The sequence below is a fragment of the Babesia bovis genome, assembly GCF_000165395.2.
Source record: "Babesia bovis T2Bo chromosome 4 map unlocalized Chr4_2, whole genome shotgun sequence".
NCBI classification, from domain to species: Eukaryota; Apicomplexa; class Aconoidasida; order Piroplasmida; family Babesiidae; genus Babesia; species Babesia bovis.
In genome coordinates this window covers 421624-436052 of record NW_026261572.1, presented here as the reverse complement: position 1 = coordinate 436052, position 14429 = coordinate 421624, and the positions used below count along the sequence as shown (strand labels likewise).

Genomic DNA, 14429 nt, shown 5'->3' with positions numbered 1-14429 from the left:
GTAGTTTTAAATCAAAAATGTGTTGTACACATCTTGTGTTAAACCAATAAATATACCATTAGGAATCTATTTAGTGATTAATCAGCAGACTTGAAGTGGCTATGGATGGCCGACAGATGTCGGCAGCCGGTTGTGACGGTATGTTGTATGAAATAACATCCTTCATGGATATATCAATGCTTATATAGTTACAGATGCTGACGAATTTATCAACGAATATGAAGCTGAATGTCAATGTGAATTCATTGACCCGAGATTCCTAGCAACAACTGCACTTGATAGTAATCATGCCGCCCTAGACTATTTCTATCAGAGCCCATTTTATCAAAAGTATCGGGAAGGCTCTCTAAATGAACTTATGAGAGCGGGAACTGAAGTAGATAGGTATGTGACACATGTATTGGGGGTTGTATACTATAAACATATACCATGCAAGTCAACAATCGTATTCCGTTGCCCTAGTTTATAACTATCCGGTTATACTTCATGATTCATTGACACATGACTGTTGTACAGCCAACAAGTGGGACTCATCTTCCAAGTGACTTACAGTAACCTGAATGACGTTAACGAGGCATTAGCGAATCTACCACCCCTGGATGAACCAGCGAGAATACAGCATTACTGCAATTCAACCCTGTTTCATATAACACTCTTTTCCAGAAATCTGGGACAAAATGGACTTACAACAACCCCAATTAAGGTAATACAACGAAGTAAAACTTTAAATTGCAACAGGTGTATTATATAATACAAGGATCCATATTCTTGTGCCCACCTTTCGGTTCATTACTCAGACACCGCTTACATGAATCAATACAACATTTTGAAAATTTCTATGACACATTGAACGACATCGTCAAATGGTCATCATCACATGGTTATGTATGGGAACCAAAAAAGAAAATACTGGATCCACAAATTGAAATGCTGTGCAATAAGTACAACTTTAAAGAAAATGAGGACGAAAACTTTATCAAGGACGGTTAGTCTAATACAAAACATATATAAGTCAATAGGTAACATGCATATATTCTACCTAAAACCACACGAGTCAGCAGCAATGCGCATCTCCCAGCATGAAATCAAAGTTTTGTCCAAGAAGCTTGCAGAATTGCAAGAATTAACAATGGAAAATACTGTGAGCATCGGAACGCCTAGATCACAGGAATCTAATGAAACACAAACCTCATTGACACTGTAAATTTAATATCAAATTAATTTTTGCAAATTTGCTTTGATCCGAAAAAGTTCAAAGAAAGCGAGCTGTCAAACTCATCTATTTCTTTACGCAGATTGCTTAAAGTGTCTGCAACAATAGTTTCCTCATGGTAACGCTGCATCAGATCAGGGTCAGAGGAATGCAAAAGCGAATTAAGAACCAAATCTGATGATATTGTGTGGAGCATACGGCAACTGTGCATCTGTAACGTATTGACCTATACTAAATAAAACTTACTAAACTGTCATTGTGCATCTTCAATTGAAAATTATCAATATCGGTGCGTATTAAGCAGTCACGACCGTATTCCAACTGAATCACGTGTCTATTTCAGATACAAATCAAAACGTACCTGTGATGACTCTATAATGGTGTAGTAAGCAGTAATAATGCGCTTGGTGTGTAGATTCACCGCGCTGTGAATCCCAGATCTCTCCTCCTCAGGACTGAAGTCCATGGATGCAGATTCAAATTACATCATATATAGAACCTAACCAGGTTTTATATATTTAGATTAAAATTGTCTAATGTAAAACTGGCATATATAGTACACCGGAGTGATCACACTACAAACCCATATCTGAGCTAATACAAATAAACTAAGCGACTGAAACGTTATTACCGAATATGTTACGGTTATAAACAATGGCAATATATACCGCTCACCACCAATCGTCATCGTGATCCTGAGATCCAGGACCCTTAGATGGCTGTGAGAATCCGTGAGTACTGCGACCACCACCTCTGTTGCCTTGGTTGTAAGTAACTGTCTCAGGATGGGCACGGACATCACGAGAAGCAAAAGGACGGCTCATACGACCACCAGATGCACGCTTGCCATAGTCACGACCACCACCAGAATGTGGATGGGATGCAACGAGCTTCTCAAACCATTGAGGAACTTCCTGATTAGCCTCTTCCAATAAGGCTAATAAGTCCTTCAAAATGCTGCGGTCCTTTTCGCTGACAAGAGATGTGGCAACACCGACATTTCCTGCACGACCGGTACGGCCAATGCGATGCACGTAGTCGTCAATGTTAGCCGGTAGGTCACAGTTAATGACGTGAGTAATGTTGTTAATATCCAATCCCCTGGCAGCGACATCGGTTGCAACCAAAATGGGACGTTCGCCGGTTTTGAATAAACGCAAAGCCTCCTCACGGTCCTGCTGACTGCGGTCGCCGTGGATATTAACTGCCATGAAATTCTCCTTCAATAGGTAAGATTCAATCATATCCGCACGACGCTTAGTCTCCACAAAAATGAGAACGAGACCGTTAGTGTTTTCACGAAGAAGCTTCACCAAGTAGTGAAGCTTCTGCTCCTGGTCAGCATATAACAGACGCTGACGAATAAACTCATTCGTGGAACCAACACGGCCAACAGCCAGGTAAAGGTAATCACGCAAGAAATCACGAGCCAGTTGTTGAATCTCTTTAGGGAAAGTAGCACTGAACATAACGGTCTGACGACCCTCCTGAGGCATGCTACTATGTTCAACGACTTGCCGAATCTGAGGTGCGAAACCCATGTCAAGCATGCGATCGGCTTCATCCAATACTAAATAACTCACACAATGGAGACCAATACGGTTGCGTTCGAGAATGTCAGTAAGACGACCAGGGGTTGCAACACAAATGTCACAACCACGCTCCAATTCATAAAGCTGCCTGCGAACTTCACCTCCACCATACAACACAACAGCACGAATACCAGTGTTGTAAATAAACTTGCGAGCCTCAGTAAATGTCTGCATAGCCAACTCACGAGTAGGAGATAGTACAAGGCAAACAGGAAGTGCTTGACGAGAGTGATAAGAGCTCTGCATTGGCCTACTCGCAGGAGGGCCAGTTTTCAACATAGCAGTACAAATAGGAAGTAAAAATGCAGCTGTCTTACCAGAACCAGTCTGAGCGCAAGCCATTAAATCACGGCCAGCCATAATAACTGGAATAGAATGCTTCTGAATCGGAGTTGGTTTAGTGTAATTCACACGAAGAATGTTCACCATAAGAAGTTCGTGAATGCCATTTTCAAAATCTTCTACGGGCTTAATGCTCTGAGATTGGTTTCCAGTGATCTCTACAGGAATGTTCTCATATGATCCAAAGTTAATTCCTGCATGAGTACACGTATCCATCTCACCGAAAACTTCCTTCTCAGATTCACGAATGTAACGGCGGCCGTCACGAGTGGCCCAAGGAGATGGATAAGAGCCATGGTCACGATTGCCAGCAAAGGAACGCTCCCCAAAGCGCTCACGACGCGGGTATTGATTAGAGTTGTCCCCAAGACCCGATGAATCTAAAATGTTACGGCGGCCGTCATCATCTGTAAATATTTATTATCGTAAAAACACAAAACATACTAAAGTTGCGAACGGGTCGAGGGGGACCGCGACTGCCCATAGAAAAGGCACTACTATTGCTTCCACTGCCATCTACTTTATTACGACGGCTAGGTGGAACATATACACTTTTAGTAGGCTTTGGAGCACCGTCAGCCTCAGTTGGCATTTCTTTTTTCATGATAGACGAACGGATTGGAAGGGTGAAAAGATAAATTGTGTTAATAGCTAGAATATAACCTCGAATTAAGCCCCTTTAACATGAGCGCTACGTTTACCTGATATTTATGTTCTGGCAAAATATGTGGCATGTAAAAGTAGAAGGTACTTAATGCCAACGTCATACACCGCTGCTGCTGCACTTTTCTGGGGGGCGAATGGAACCATAGGGAAAATAGTCTAATATATAGCACATATACAACAATCTAGTGATCGAATTAACATCTACAATAACGGAATGTTGCGAAGTAACTGCGATTGTCCATGGGAGACGAATATTAGACCAATGGAGACATATACCTCTAGTAATTCCTTTAAACAGTAATAAATGATAACAGCAGCGTGAAAAATATAGTGGCAAACAAAATATTCCTGCCTACACATATGGGTATATACCATATATGCTTAAAGATCTGTTTTAATACACCAGCATATATTGCCGTGTCTCATGTCTAAATAATATTTTTTACTTTTACATCCGCCATCAATGCCATTCTGAGTCTAGTAGAGAACCTACTGAGTAGACGTAATCATGTAGGTACTATGTAACATTAAGTGGAACACGTATGATCCGGCACACTGCGAGCGTCGAAATTATAGATCCAACATTAATTAAGCTGCCATTCTGTATGGAATATGTCATATAACAATATTAATGAATGATGAACATTTAATACAATAAATAAAAGTAATTTTCACTACACCCACGTCGGTGTGTGTAAAGGAGCCGGATCACTAAAAGTAGGCGTGGCGTTAGCGTCAATACATAGAATACACATCAATCGAATTGACATTGAACACAGTGTAAAAGTGGGAGGAATCCCATTGCTAGCCTCATGTCTATGTTAGTTGAGTACCTGATGGTAGACAATTGTCGCATTGTTCTACATTAATTTCGGCAGTCATGAAGTCGCTGTTGAGCTATTTTTCAAAAAAGAAGTAAGTTCGCAAAATAATCTTTATACATCTTTGCCAGGGAGGAAACAGTACGAAGTGTCAATATTAACGACTACCAAGACACCTCCTTCATTACAAACAATGTCAGAACCACAAAGTATACGCTATATTCATTTCCATTCAAAAATCTTTTTGAACAACTTCATGAACCTTCGAATCTTTATTTTGTCTTCATTGCGATTCTGCAGTTGATACCAAAGGTAAGTCAGTAGCTTGATCTACGCTATGATTTAAGTGTGCCTACTTTGATGTTCCAAGATAATAATCGTGGAAATTAATGTATCTTGGAACTTGTCTTGCTGCATTCGTTCTTTGGTAATTCTAGAATAGTATGCTAGGCACTTTGATGTGAATTTTTGGCTTAATTGCGTGTCTCGTGCCGTACTTCACCTTTTCATAAATACACAGATATCGTCAACTCATGGTATACCGATTATGCTACTGCCACTGTCTATTGTCATGTTAGGAAATGCTGCTAAAGATGCATATGAAGATTATAGGAGGTACCTAAATGATAACGAGGTTAATTACAGTATTGCTAACGTTGTCATGAACCCAAAGCTTACCAAACATGATGAGACAATAAAGTATGAAAAGCCAGCTAACGCAGATGCGGATATTGTCAATGCTGTTGAGAAGAAGTTGATTGTAAATGCAAAGTGGCAAGCATTGGAAGTAGGAGAAATCGTTGTGTTACAAAATGGTGATACCATACCAGCAGACATGGTTCTCATCGGTTCCTCAGAAATTAATGGTGTAGCTTTTGTTGAAACGTCATGCCTAGACGGTGAAAGTAATTTGAAGAAGAAGGAGGCTGTGCTTAAGCTTGCAGAATATCTAACAAGGGATATCAACACCACCCTAAACAAAGTGCAGAACATTACCGGCAGGCTAACGTGTGAACCACCAAACCAGAATTTGATCACATTCGATGGGTCACTCCACTACAAAATCCAAGATCCGGAATATACGAACCAATCCAAATCGAAGACTAAAGCTGAAGTGACCGCGCCATCCGCTAAACGTTCAACTGGTGATAAATTAGATCAATTTGGCTACACAGAAACGTCTATATCAATGCTCCAACTTTTACTCAGGGGATGTAAATTGCGTAATACGAAATGGGCAATCGGTATCATTGTATACAGCGGTCATGAAACCAAAATATACAAAAACATACCCAGTACCCCTCACAAAGTTAGCAATTTAAGTAAGATCATGGTCCGTCTAACTTTCATTGTATGGGTTGTCCAAATTGTATTCTGCTCCATTGCAGCTATATGGACGATATATCGACATTATTACCAAATGGATCAACAGATGCCGTACTTAACAAGCAAGGGAGATGACCATTCAATGTTGTACGTCTTCACAGTCTCATTTTTCAGCTGGATTGCCATATCAGCAACCTTTGTGCCAATTAGTACCATCGTTAGTATGAATGTCGCAAGGATAGCTCAGGCATTTTTCATCAATGCAGATGCGGATATGTACTATGACGAATTGAATATGTACGCAGCTGCGAGGACGACCTCCTTAAATGAGGACCTTGGACAAGTGCATTACTTGTTTTCAGACAAAACAGGTACACTAACATGTAACAAGATGGTTTTCCGTAAGTTCGCAGCGGCAGGAAGATCATATGGTAAGGGATATACCGATATTAGGAGGTTTGTACTGAGTCGGCAAGGTGCAATTCTAGAACCGGAACCCGAAAATCCTTACTACACTAAAGCATCTCATGTGAACCTAGTAGATGATGAACTATTTAAACAACTCAAAACACCCAGTGATCCAAGACATACACATTTAGTGGAATTCTTCATGCACCTTGTCTGTAACAATGCGGTACTTACCGATATACAGGAATCTGGTGATGTGCAGTATAATTCACAAAGTCCTGATGAACTGTGTTTTGTACATGCCGCCAAATTTGCTGATTTCAAGCTTATGGATAAAACTAGCAATTCCATAACATTGAGTGTATTTGGGCGCAAAATGCATGTGCGCACTTTGGCTAATATAGAGTTTGATTATATTAGGAGATGTAGCTCGGCTATTATAGCCTTCCCTAAGGACCCAAAGACACACCTCGAGGACCCTGATCTTAATAAATTCAGGATCATTCTGTTCTGTAAAGGTGGAGATAACGTAATGTTGAATAAACTTAAAAATAAGTCTGAAATGGACAAAGACACAATTTCACATTGTGAACAATATTGTCGTGATGGTCTGCGCACGTTGGTGTTTGCCAAACGTGAACTCACTACCCAAGAATTCAATGATTGGAACCAAAAGTATATCGAAGCACAGGGAAATATTTTAAATCGTGAAGAATCGGTAGCCCGCTGTGCAACACTTATAGAACAACAGCTAGAGCTACAAGGTATAACTGGTATTGAAGACAAGCTCCAAGATGGTGTCGGCGAGGCAATTGAACTCTTAGGCTATGCTGGTATCAATGTTTGGATGCTTACAGGTGATAACCTTGAGACTGCCATTAATATTGGTATCGCAACAAACTTGCTGCGTAATTTCTCGCAACGCATTGATCTACACTCAGGAGTATGTCCAAAGGAACAAATGGGTGCCAAGGTTCGTGAGTGGCTCAATAAAGTAAAATCTGGATCTGATAACGCCATCCATAGGTGTGTCGTTATCGACGGTATAGCGACTAACGAACTGACTAAAGAACACATTGTCGACGATTTTATTGAACTTTGTACGCATTGCCACTCTGCAATCTGCTGCCGTATGACACCAGCGCATAAAGGACTGTTTGTCAGCCTTTTCAAAAAGAAACTAGGCACTGTTATGATGGCTATAGGCGATGGTGGTAACGATTGCAACATGATTCAAACCGCCGACGTGGGTATTGGTATCAAGGGTAAAGAGGGATTGCAAGCCTATAACGTTTCCGATTATGGTATCGGGCAATTCCGGTTTTTGGTACCATTGATTCTGGATCATGGACGCAATTGCTATCGCAGAATTGCCAAAACGGTGGCTTACATGTTCTATAAGAATATTACTCTCATCATGCCCATATTCTTCTATGGTTACTTGTCTTTGTTCAGCGGGCAGCGCATTCTCCTAGAAGTATTAGTTGCACTTTACAACGTGTTGTTCACAGGAATCAGTGTTATTCTTGTTGGATCGATCGACCGCGATATTGATAGGTCTTTGAGTTATCAATACCCTCACGTCTATCAATTAGGACAACGTAATTACTATCTCAATCCTAAGGTCTTCCTTGGATGGTTATTTAACAGCTTTATACACGCCGTTGTGATCTTTTTCGTCGTGACATTTGGTCTCAGCGACAGGTATACATTGCCCGGTGGATCTGGAATGCCACTTAACAGTCAACAGCTGGGTGTAGGCATGATGCTTATTGTTATGGTTATCGTAAGTAGTAAATTGATCATGGAAACTTGGTTCTATACACGACTAACAACGGCAACGTACCTATTCAGCTTTTTCAACTTTTTGCTGTGTATATACGTTGTATCACTATCATCCAAATTGGGAAGCGCTCTATTAGGTGGTGCAATGATCCTCATGAGTAATGGAAGATTTTGGATAGTGTTACTCACCTCTACCATGGCTGCCTTGTATCGTGACTACTTAACCAAGGTGATACACTACTCATTCATGCCTCATTACTATCAATATGTGCAGCGCAAAGAGTACCTTGCAACAGAATTACCCTCATTCACTGAATCGCATTGAGTGTGCCTACAAAATTAGGCCAGAGCCATTAAATGGCAGTTATGTTAACCTGTTCGTGTTGCTTAGCGCCTGAACAGATGCGATGCCGAGGACCTGAAAATTTGGGTCTGATCATCTCGCCCATTCACTGTAACATAACTATGACACATTATGGCATCGTCTCCGTCCTTAAGGGTCTCCTTAAGTTTCACAATAAAACACTGTTACCATAGACTGATTTGAATATGCAATATACTTGATATCGTCTGAGATAATGTTGCAATAGGGTATTATACCTATGAATATCACAACTAAGTAGCGTAAATGTAATATATTATAACACGATTATGCGGTGTCAATGAAAAGGCAAAGATAGCTGCGGAGGAGGTGGTGGACGCTGAACTGCAGCAGGCCTAGACACAGCCTTAGATACGGTACGTATAGTATGAGACAAGAAAGGAACAAGAATGTCCATATCAACTTTGTGCAGCCAGGCATACTCTAAGACATCTGCTGGATCGAGTAAAGAATAGTTTACAATCAAACAAACTAAAAATTCTTCGAGTAATCCCTGATCGACGAAATAACGAACCATATCCATCGCAAGAGATTCGCTACGAGATGTCTGAACACCCATTATAGCATCAACATAATCGCCATTTCTACGATAAATGACTGCAGCCTTGCCAAAGTCACGAGACTGAATGTACAACTGAGCTGCGATGCTCCTCATCTTCGGAAGACGATGCTCCTGCAGCATTGCACATAACTTTGCTTGGTCAAAAGTAGTAAGTTTTTCTAAACTTCGCTCCAAAAGTTCACACTCTTCCTCCTCCACGTATATTTCAAACAGTGCATCGTTCACTGCTCCGGATGTTTTATCAGCGACTTGTTCCAGGTAATTACGTGCTAATCCGAGACATCCAGCATTCCTCAAAATCTTAACCACGCGAACAGCATCAACTCGCCCTTTAGCACAAGCCAGCAACCTTGATAGTAAAAGGGGTTTGCATTGTATACAGAAATGAATTGCCTTATATAAAGCTTCCGGATTGTTAGCTGTTGCCGCAGTTTCAAAAAATAGTTTTTCATCCCACGCCAGACCGTAGTGCGCAATCATGGAAATTAAAGCGGTATCAGGTGTGTCCAAACTGTAGAGGTAAACAGCTTCCTGCCACAACCAAAGGTTACAACATTCACGTGCAACGCGTGCCGTATTTATACAAACGAGAAGTTCTTCAGTCGTAAAATTAGTCTTGAAATGATTCATTAACTCCTCGGGCTTGTATTTTGCAATGGCAATTGCCAACTCAGTTGATACTGCAACGGAAGGAGCTGATTTTTCCAATAGCTTGATCAATTCGTTTGTATTTCCAGTAGTTTCGTACAGTGTGACAATACCAGGCAAGAAATCAGGGTACGTTAATAATTCGATAGCCACCTTGTGAGCGGTTCCTAATTGATTCTTACCAACACACTCCTCGACCACCTGTCTGAGAACCTGCGGGTTACGGGAGTTGAGAGCAGCATCTGCTGCTTGGTAGAACTCGCCTAAATGTAGATGGCACAGAGCTAGCTTGGCAAAATTTGGTATAGAAGAATAAATGAGTACAGCTTCACGGTACTTGCGCGATTCCATCAACTTGCTGCCTACATATCCCACATCTGCTGAATGCTGGCCGTTAAGAACTTCCTTGAATTTGTCAATGTCACCCCTGTCAGCCAGACATAACAAGTAATCCGTATCGAGGTCACGGCTTTTCTTCAGTGCTCTCCCATTGCTCAGCCATTGTAGGAACAGCTCTGGCTCGTTGGAACACGCATGTTTGATGCGTTGGTGGTCACTCAAGTCACCACTGCGAACGTAAGCATCAATAGCCTGCGCCACCTTCTTCTCTCCCAAATATGCCCGACCCAGGCGGAACCATAACTCAGACTTGTCTAGAGACTGTACATATTCATGAGCTTCTTCCAATACGTCGGCGTCCGTAGTGCTTAGCAAAGCTTCTAAAGCATCCAGAGAACGACCAGCACTCTTTAAAATTGCAAACGAACTTCGTGATTGACCCAAGCTGTCAGATAATTTAGATAATGCCGCAACATCGTAGTTGTCCAGTTTTGAGAGATACTCCTCTAACTTTGAGGGATTCGTTTTAACAGCTGTAGCTAAAAGCAAATTTTGCAAATTGCTGCTTGATGAAAACTGGGTCTGTTTGAGTAAAAGCTGCTCCAAGAGTGCAATGACTTCTTCGTTCATACCAGCATCTAACAGAGCCTTCAGCGCACATGAAATTTCAGATGCATTGGAAGAGTCAGGCGCCAAAATGACCAACTCTTCGCAAACGTGTTTTCTGTTATCGTCATCCAAACCAGAGGTCTCAGAAAATATATCATGCCATAAACTAGGTGATGATCGTTTCAAAGCATATGCAGCCAGCATTTTATAAAACCCATTGCCTATGCATAGCCGCAATACATCGCTGTCAAGCTGTGCCTCGGAATATACCAAATATGCTAGCATAGGGTCTCTATCCTCACAAAAACGTCCAATAATGGATCGGTCGTAAATCTTATTTGTGGAAAGAAACTGCTCCGCATCCTTTTGCGATGATACTCGAATCTTAGCTAATGCAGTATGGATCTCCGTTTCTTTGTGACCTTCCTCTACACGTTTTTCTAACCAATCACGAAGCATAAGAAGCTGATGACGTTCATCAGCTATCTGAATCAAAGCTTTCATACCGTTTGGATCGTGAAGGTTCTCCAAAATTGAATGTATCACGTGCTCCGATGCCGATAAATCAAACAAGGTTGACACAACAGTAGCTACACCTCCAGGGTTTATTGTGTTTACATAAACCTCTATAGCCTTTTCCATACCATTGCGGTATAGATATTCTGTGAGCTCTGCCAATTCGCCTAGCTTGTGACAAACTATGAGTAAGCTCTTTGGATTTGGAAGAGCCGATTGCTTCAGTAAATCCTTGACACGCACGCCATCATAAACATTTGACTCTTTGCAAATACGTTCCAAATCCTCCATCTCGTTGCGATCAATACAACATTTAATGAATGTATATACAATGGTTGCATTTTGCTCGGTGCTCTCGGCGGCAGATCCCTGTGATATCACCGGCAACGCCCTTAGGAATGAGAATAGAACATCGGACGATGCTGATCTCTCGAACAATTGGACCACCTGCATAGTTCCAATGTGATTATGCATTGTCAAAGCACAAGATACAACATGATCGTTGCTTATTTCTGCAGAATCTAACATCTCGCGTAAAACCTCCAGAGCATTTTCCGGAGACATATTCTTCATACTCTTCTCAAGAACAGCGCGATTCATATTACCACCAGCCTTAATTATGAGACGTTTAACGTCAAAAAATGAGTTATAGTGTTGTATAGCCATATCAAACATTCCCGCATCTTCACAAAGGCGAGCAATATACGCTCGGTCAAAATGGGTTAGCACGTTCAATTGTAGTATCATATCAGCTACACGGGGTTGCTGCTGGAGATTCACCTCTAACAGACGTGTTTGTAGCGCAGCGTGCTCAACGCGGTTGGGTTTCAAGTATTCAAGTAAGATCTTGGTTAATTCTTGAAGTTTGTTGTGCTTAATAAGGATCTCAGCGACGCTCCCAACATCGCATAAGGGCTCGTCAGGCCCTAAACCTGATATCAAATCGTTAATAAACGATATTATATCGGTAGGTTGAGTTGACAACATATGTTCAACAACAACATTCATTGAAGGCAATCCATCAACTTGAGCTACCTTATCCCCTGTGGAGCCCGTTGTATGTGTGACATTCGACGACGCAATTTTACGTATGTACGGAACCACTTTAGTAGCATGGCCTGCATCCAAAAGACACAAAATGGCCTTCATATGACAACATAGGGAAACAAACATCTTAAAAGCTAACAACGGATCCATAGTACGTAGTAAGTCACCTAATTCCTCTGACTCTGTTAGCTTTCCTTCGTCTAGCCACTTTTTCACAAGTTCCTTACGTCCCTGTGCAACTACACGGCGTACAAGACCAAGCGATTCCTGATATGTTAGCTTCCCATGCTCCAACATTACCGAGAAATAATGTAAAGCGGGTGATGTTTCCCCGGCCAATACTGGAGCATTCAAAAAACGCTCCATAGTTTCATTAGTTCGTAATGCGCCATTCTTAAGGGTGGCAACCAATAACGCTGCTTGTTTGTACTCCCTTCTCGAGAAGTACTCCTCAAAAGAACGCATCATCAAACTCTCAGAACCAGGATAACCAAAACGCGTAGCAAGACTTATACGTACTTCTTCAGGACATTTTAGAGTTGAAAGAATGCGATTTTCATCTATGAGTATCTCAATAATATCCCCGGATTGATTCACCGCTATGCTACCAGCTACCTTACCGTCTACATACTTGGCTGCGGCAGCAAAAATTGGTGAATCGCTTATCTTACAACTGCGAAAGATTGTTGACATTCAAAAAATAACATTACCTGTAAAGTGGTGTTGCAGTTGCCACATCATGATAATAAGCGAAGCCGCATTTAGTTATTATGCAAACAAACCCACATGAATCTAATATGTGGACGAATCTAGGGAAATCGCCAGTATTTGAATGCAATCCTTCAATGTCCTTGGACACCTTCAGCGGCACCGGAGACCCCTCAGTTCTTTGGCTGTAAACATCCATGCAGTGGAGCTTCGACGTTTGTCCACCGCGTTTGTGCTCGCAAAATACCAAAAGTCCCGTAGCATCTGGTGATTCAGTAGAAATGCGCAGCTTTCCAAACGTTCCAGCGTACCCTTCCAGTAGCTGCTGTTGCCTTCGCTCTGTTGAGTACAATTGAATTGCACCTTCTACAGTAGCTCCTTGATCAGTAGAGTATACACCAGTTAATATACACCATTTGTTTTCAGCATCAGATGCATAATCGACAAGTTTTGTAGAAGGTTCAGCTAGCTTTCCTGAACGATTGAAAATTAACACTGGTTCTTCCGAACCGATATTCCAGTGGTAAACTGAATTATCCGTAACGATACCAAGTTTTGTAGGAGAAATCCAATTCCAAAATACTACCGATTCTGTGAATTGGTGTGTCCCTATCTTCTCCTTGGTCTCTAGATGGAAAACCTGGATAAAGTGTCCATTTTGAATCGATGCCTTAAGTGCGATAATGGGCTTGTGAGGGTTCATAATAGTGGATTCGGCCTTTATAGGCCTGCGAGATACCTCATTACCATTGTATAAGTCTATGATAGAAACGGAATGAGATGACTCATCAGACTCCCGTATACACACAAACCTATCGCCACCAAGAGTAAGTGCCCCAAAGCGAAAACAACCATCCTTGAAGCCAAGGCTATTGAGCTGCAACAATCATTAAAGAAGCATATGCAGATCTACATAAAACGACAACACGACTTTACGCAAATTTTAAATATATATAAAGACATTTATAAAGTGACAAACAACAACAACGGCAACAAAGTACAAATATAATGTTAATAATAAACAATTATGTCACATCCTTAAGCATCCATCATCACGTTATGTATATGTAACCTCAATAGCCGTATTTTTTAGCAAAATATTGCCTTCTTTTGCTACAGTTGCACTGTTGGAGTCACACACGATCACGGTTCAAGAAATCTAAATTTGGAAAAGACTTTTAATGAAAACCAGCAAGCGTACTTAAAACGTACCCGAAGCAAAGTATTTATCTTCACAGGAGCTCCCGCCATAGGTGAATATGACACATTTAATGGATGAAGTTAGTAAAGGTAACAATGGGACTCCCCTAAGGCATCTGCTATTTTATGTTATAAAACTGAGTACGCCCCAAATTTAAATTAAAAGTGTAGCAACATTCTTTAGCTATCTTGGCTCAAACAACTGAAAGGATGGGGATGTGGAGATGCCTCAACAGTATAAGGACACTCACACATCGATAAAATT

General features: G+C 41.2%; 5 protein-coding genes across 5 annotated transcripts; 2 read left to right on the top strand and 3 right to left on the bottom strand.

Moving 5' to 3' along the window:
* Window positions 1-28: 28 nt before the first annotated feature.
* BBOV_IV001860 (MED6 mediator sub complex component family protein) lies at window positions 29-1206 on the top strand. Its single transcript, XM_001609301.2, has 5 exons — window positions 29-138; window positions 195-384; window positions 517-703; window positions 739-985; window positions 1020-1206. The coding sequence occupies exons 1-5, from the start codon at window positions 102-104 to the stop codon at window positions 1202-1204; spliced, it is 846 nt and encodes a 281-aa protein (XP_001609351.1). The 5' UTR covers window positions 29-101; the 3' UTR covers window positions 1205-1206.
* Window positions 1207-1216: 10 nt separating this feature from the next.
* Window positions 1217-1734, bottom strand: BBOV_IV001850 (uncharacterized protein). Its single transcript, XM_051767466.1, has 3 exons — window positions 1575-1734; window positions 1460-1534; window positions 1217-1424 (listed from the first exon to the last, which is right to left on the bottom strand). The coding sequence occupies exons 1-3, from the start codon at window positions 1677-1679 to the stop codon at window positions 1218-1220; spliced, it is 387 nt and encodes a 128-aa protein (XP_051623052.1). The 5' UTR covers window positions 1680-1734; the 3' UTR covers window position 1217.
* A 103-nt stretch (window positions 1735-1837) lies between these two features.
* BBOV_IV001840 (DEAD/DEAH box helicase family protein) lies at window positions 1838-3871 on the bottom strand. Its single transcript, XM_001609299.1, has 2 exons — window positions 3592-3871; window positions 1838-3554 (listed from the first exon to the last, which is right to left on the bottom strand). The coding sequence occupies exons 1-2, from the start codon at window positions 3749-3751 to the stop codon at window positions 1885-1887; spliced, it is 1830 nt and encodes a 609-aa protein (XP_001609349.1). The 5' UTR covers window positions 3752-3871; the 3' UTR covers window positions 1838-1884.
* Window positions 3872-4612: 741 nt separating this feature from the next.
* Window positions 4613-8706, top strand: BBOV_IV001830 (phospholipid-translocating P-type ATPase flippase family protein). The gene is made up of 3 exons (XM_001609298.2): window positions 4613-4728; window positions 4766-4946; window positions 5155-8706. The coding sequence occupies exons 1-3, from the start codon at window positions 4694-4696 to the stop codon at window positions 8476-8478; spliced, it is 3540 nt and encodes a 1179-aa protein (XP_001609348.2). The 5' UTR covers window positions 4613-4693; the 3' UTR covers window positions 8479-8706.
* Window positions 8707-8733: 27 nt separating this feature from the next.
* On the bottom strand, window positions 8734-14306 carry BBOV_IV001820 (uncharacterized protein). Its single transcript, XM_001609297.2, has 3 exons — window positions 14177-14306; window positions 12967-13841; window positions 8734-12929 (listed from the first exon to the last, which is right to left on the bottom strand). The coding sequence occupies exons 1-3, from the start codon at window positions 14213-14215 to the stop codon at window positions 8813-8815; spliced, it is 5031 nt and encodes a 1676-aa protein (XP_001609347.1). The 5' UTR covers window positions 14216-14306; the 3' UTR covers window positions 8734-8812.
* Between the last annotated feature and the right edge of the window lie 123 nt (window positions 14307-14429).

Excerpts from the sequence above, each read along its gene's own strand:
- BBOV_IV001860 (XM_001609301.2), top strand. The coding sequence starts at position 102 with ATGGATGGCCGACAGATGTCGGCAGCCGGTTGTGACG. Across the intron at positions 139-194 it reads GTCGGCAGCCGGTTGTGACG|ATGCTGACGAATTTATCAAC; the intron begins GTATGTTGTATG and ends ATATAGTTACAG. Across the intron at positions 385-516 it reads GCGGGAACTGAAGTAGATAG|CCAACAAGTGGGACTCATCT; the intron begins GTATGTGACACA and ends ACTGTTGTACAG.
- BBOV_IV001850 (XM_051767466.1), bottom strand. The coding sequence starts at position 1,679 with ATGGACTTCAGTCCTGAGGAGGAGAGATCTGGGATTCACAGCGCGGTG. Across the intron at positions 1,535-1,574 it reads CCATTATAGAGTCATCACAG|TTGGAATACGGTCGTGACTG; the intron begins GTACGTTTTGAT and ends CACGTGATTCAG. Across the intron at positions 1,425-1,459 it reads AGATGCACAATGACAGTTTA|ATGCACAGTTGCCGTATGCT; the intron begins GTAAGTTTTATT and ends AATACGTTACAG.
- BBOV_IV001840 (XM_001609299.1), bottom strand. The coding sequence starts at position 3,751 with ATGAAAAAAGAAATGCCAACTGAGGCTGACGGTGCTCCAAAGCCTACT. Across the intron at positions 3,555-3,591 it reads TCGACCCGTTCGCAACTTTA|ATGATGACGGCCGCCGTAAC; the intron begins GTATGTTTTGTG and ends AAATATTTACAG.
- BBOV_IV001830 (XM_001609298.2), top strand. The coding sequence starts at position 4,694 with ATGAAGTCGCTGTTGAGCTATTTTTCAAAAAAGAA. Across the intron at positions 4,729-4,765 it reads AGCTATTTTTCAAAAAAGAA|GGAGGAAACAGTACGAAGTG; the intron begins GTAAGTTCGCAA and ends CATCTTTGCCAG. Across the intron at positions 4,947-5,154 it reads TTCTGCAGTTGATACCAAAG|ATATCGTCAACTCATGGTAT; the intron begins GTAAGTCAGTAG and ends ATAAATACACAG.
- BBOV_IV001820 (XM_001609297.2), bottom strand. The coding sequence starts at position 14,215 with ATGGCGGGAGCTCCTGTGAAGATAAATACTTTGCTTCGG. Across the intron at positions 13,842-14,176 it reads AGATAAATACTTTGCTTCGG|CTCAATAGCCTTGGCTTCAA; the intron begins GTACGTTTTAAG and ends TGATTGTTGCAG. Across the intron at positions 12,930-12,966 it reads ACTGCAACACCACTTTACAG|TTGTAAGATAAGCGATTCAC; the intron begins GTAATGTTATTT and ends AATCTTTCGCAG.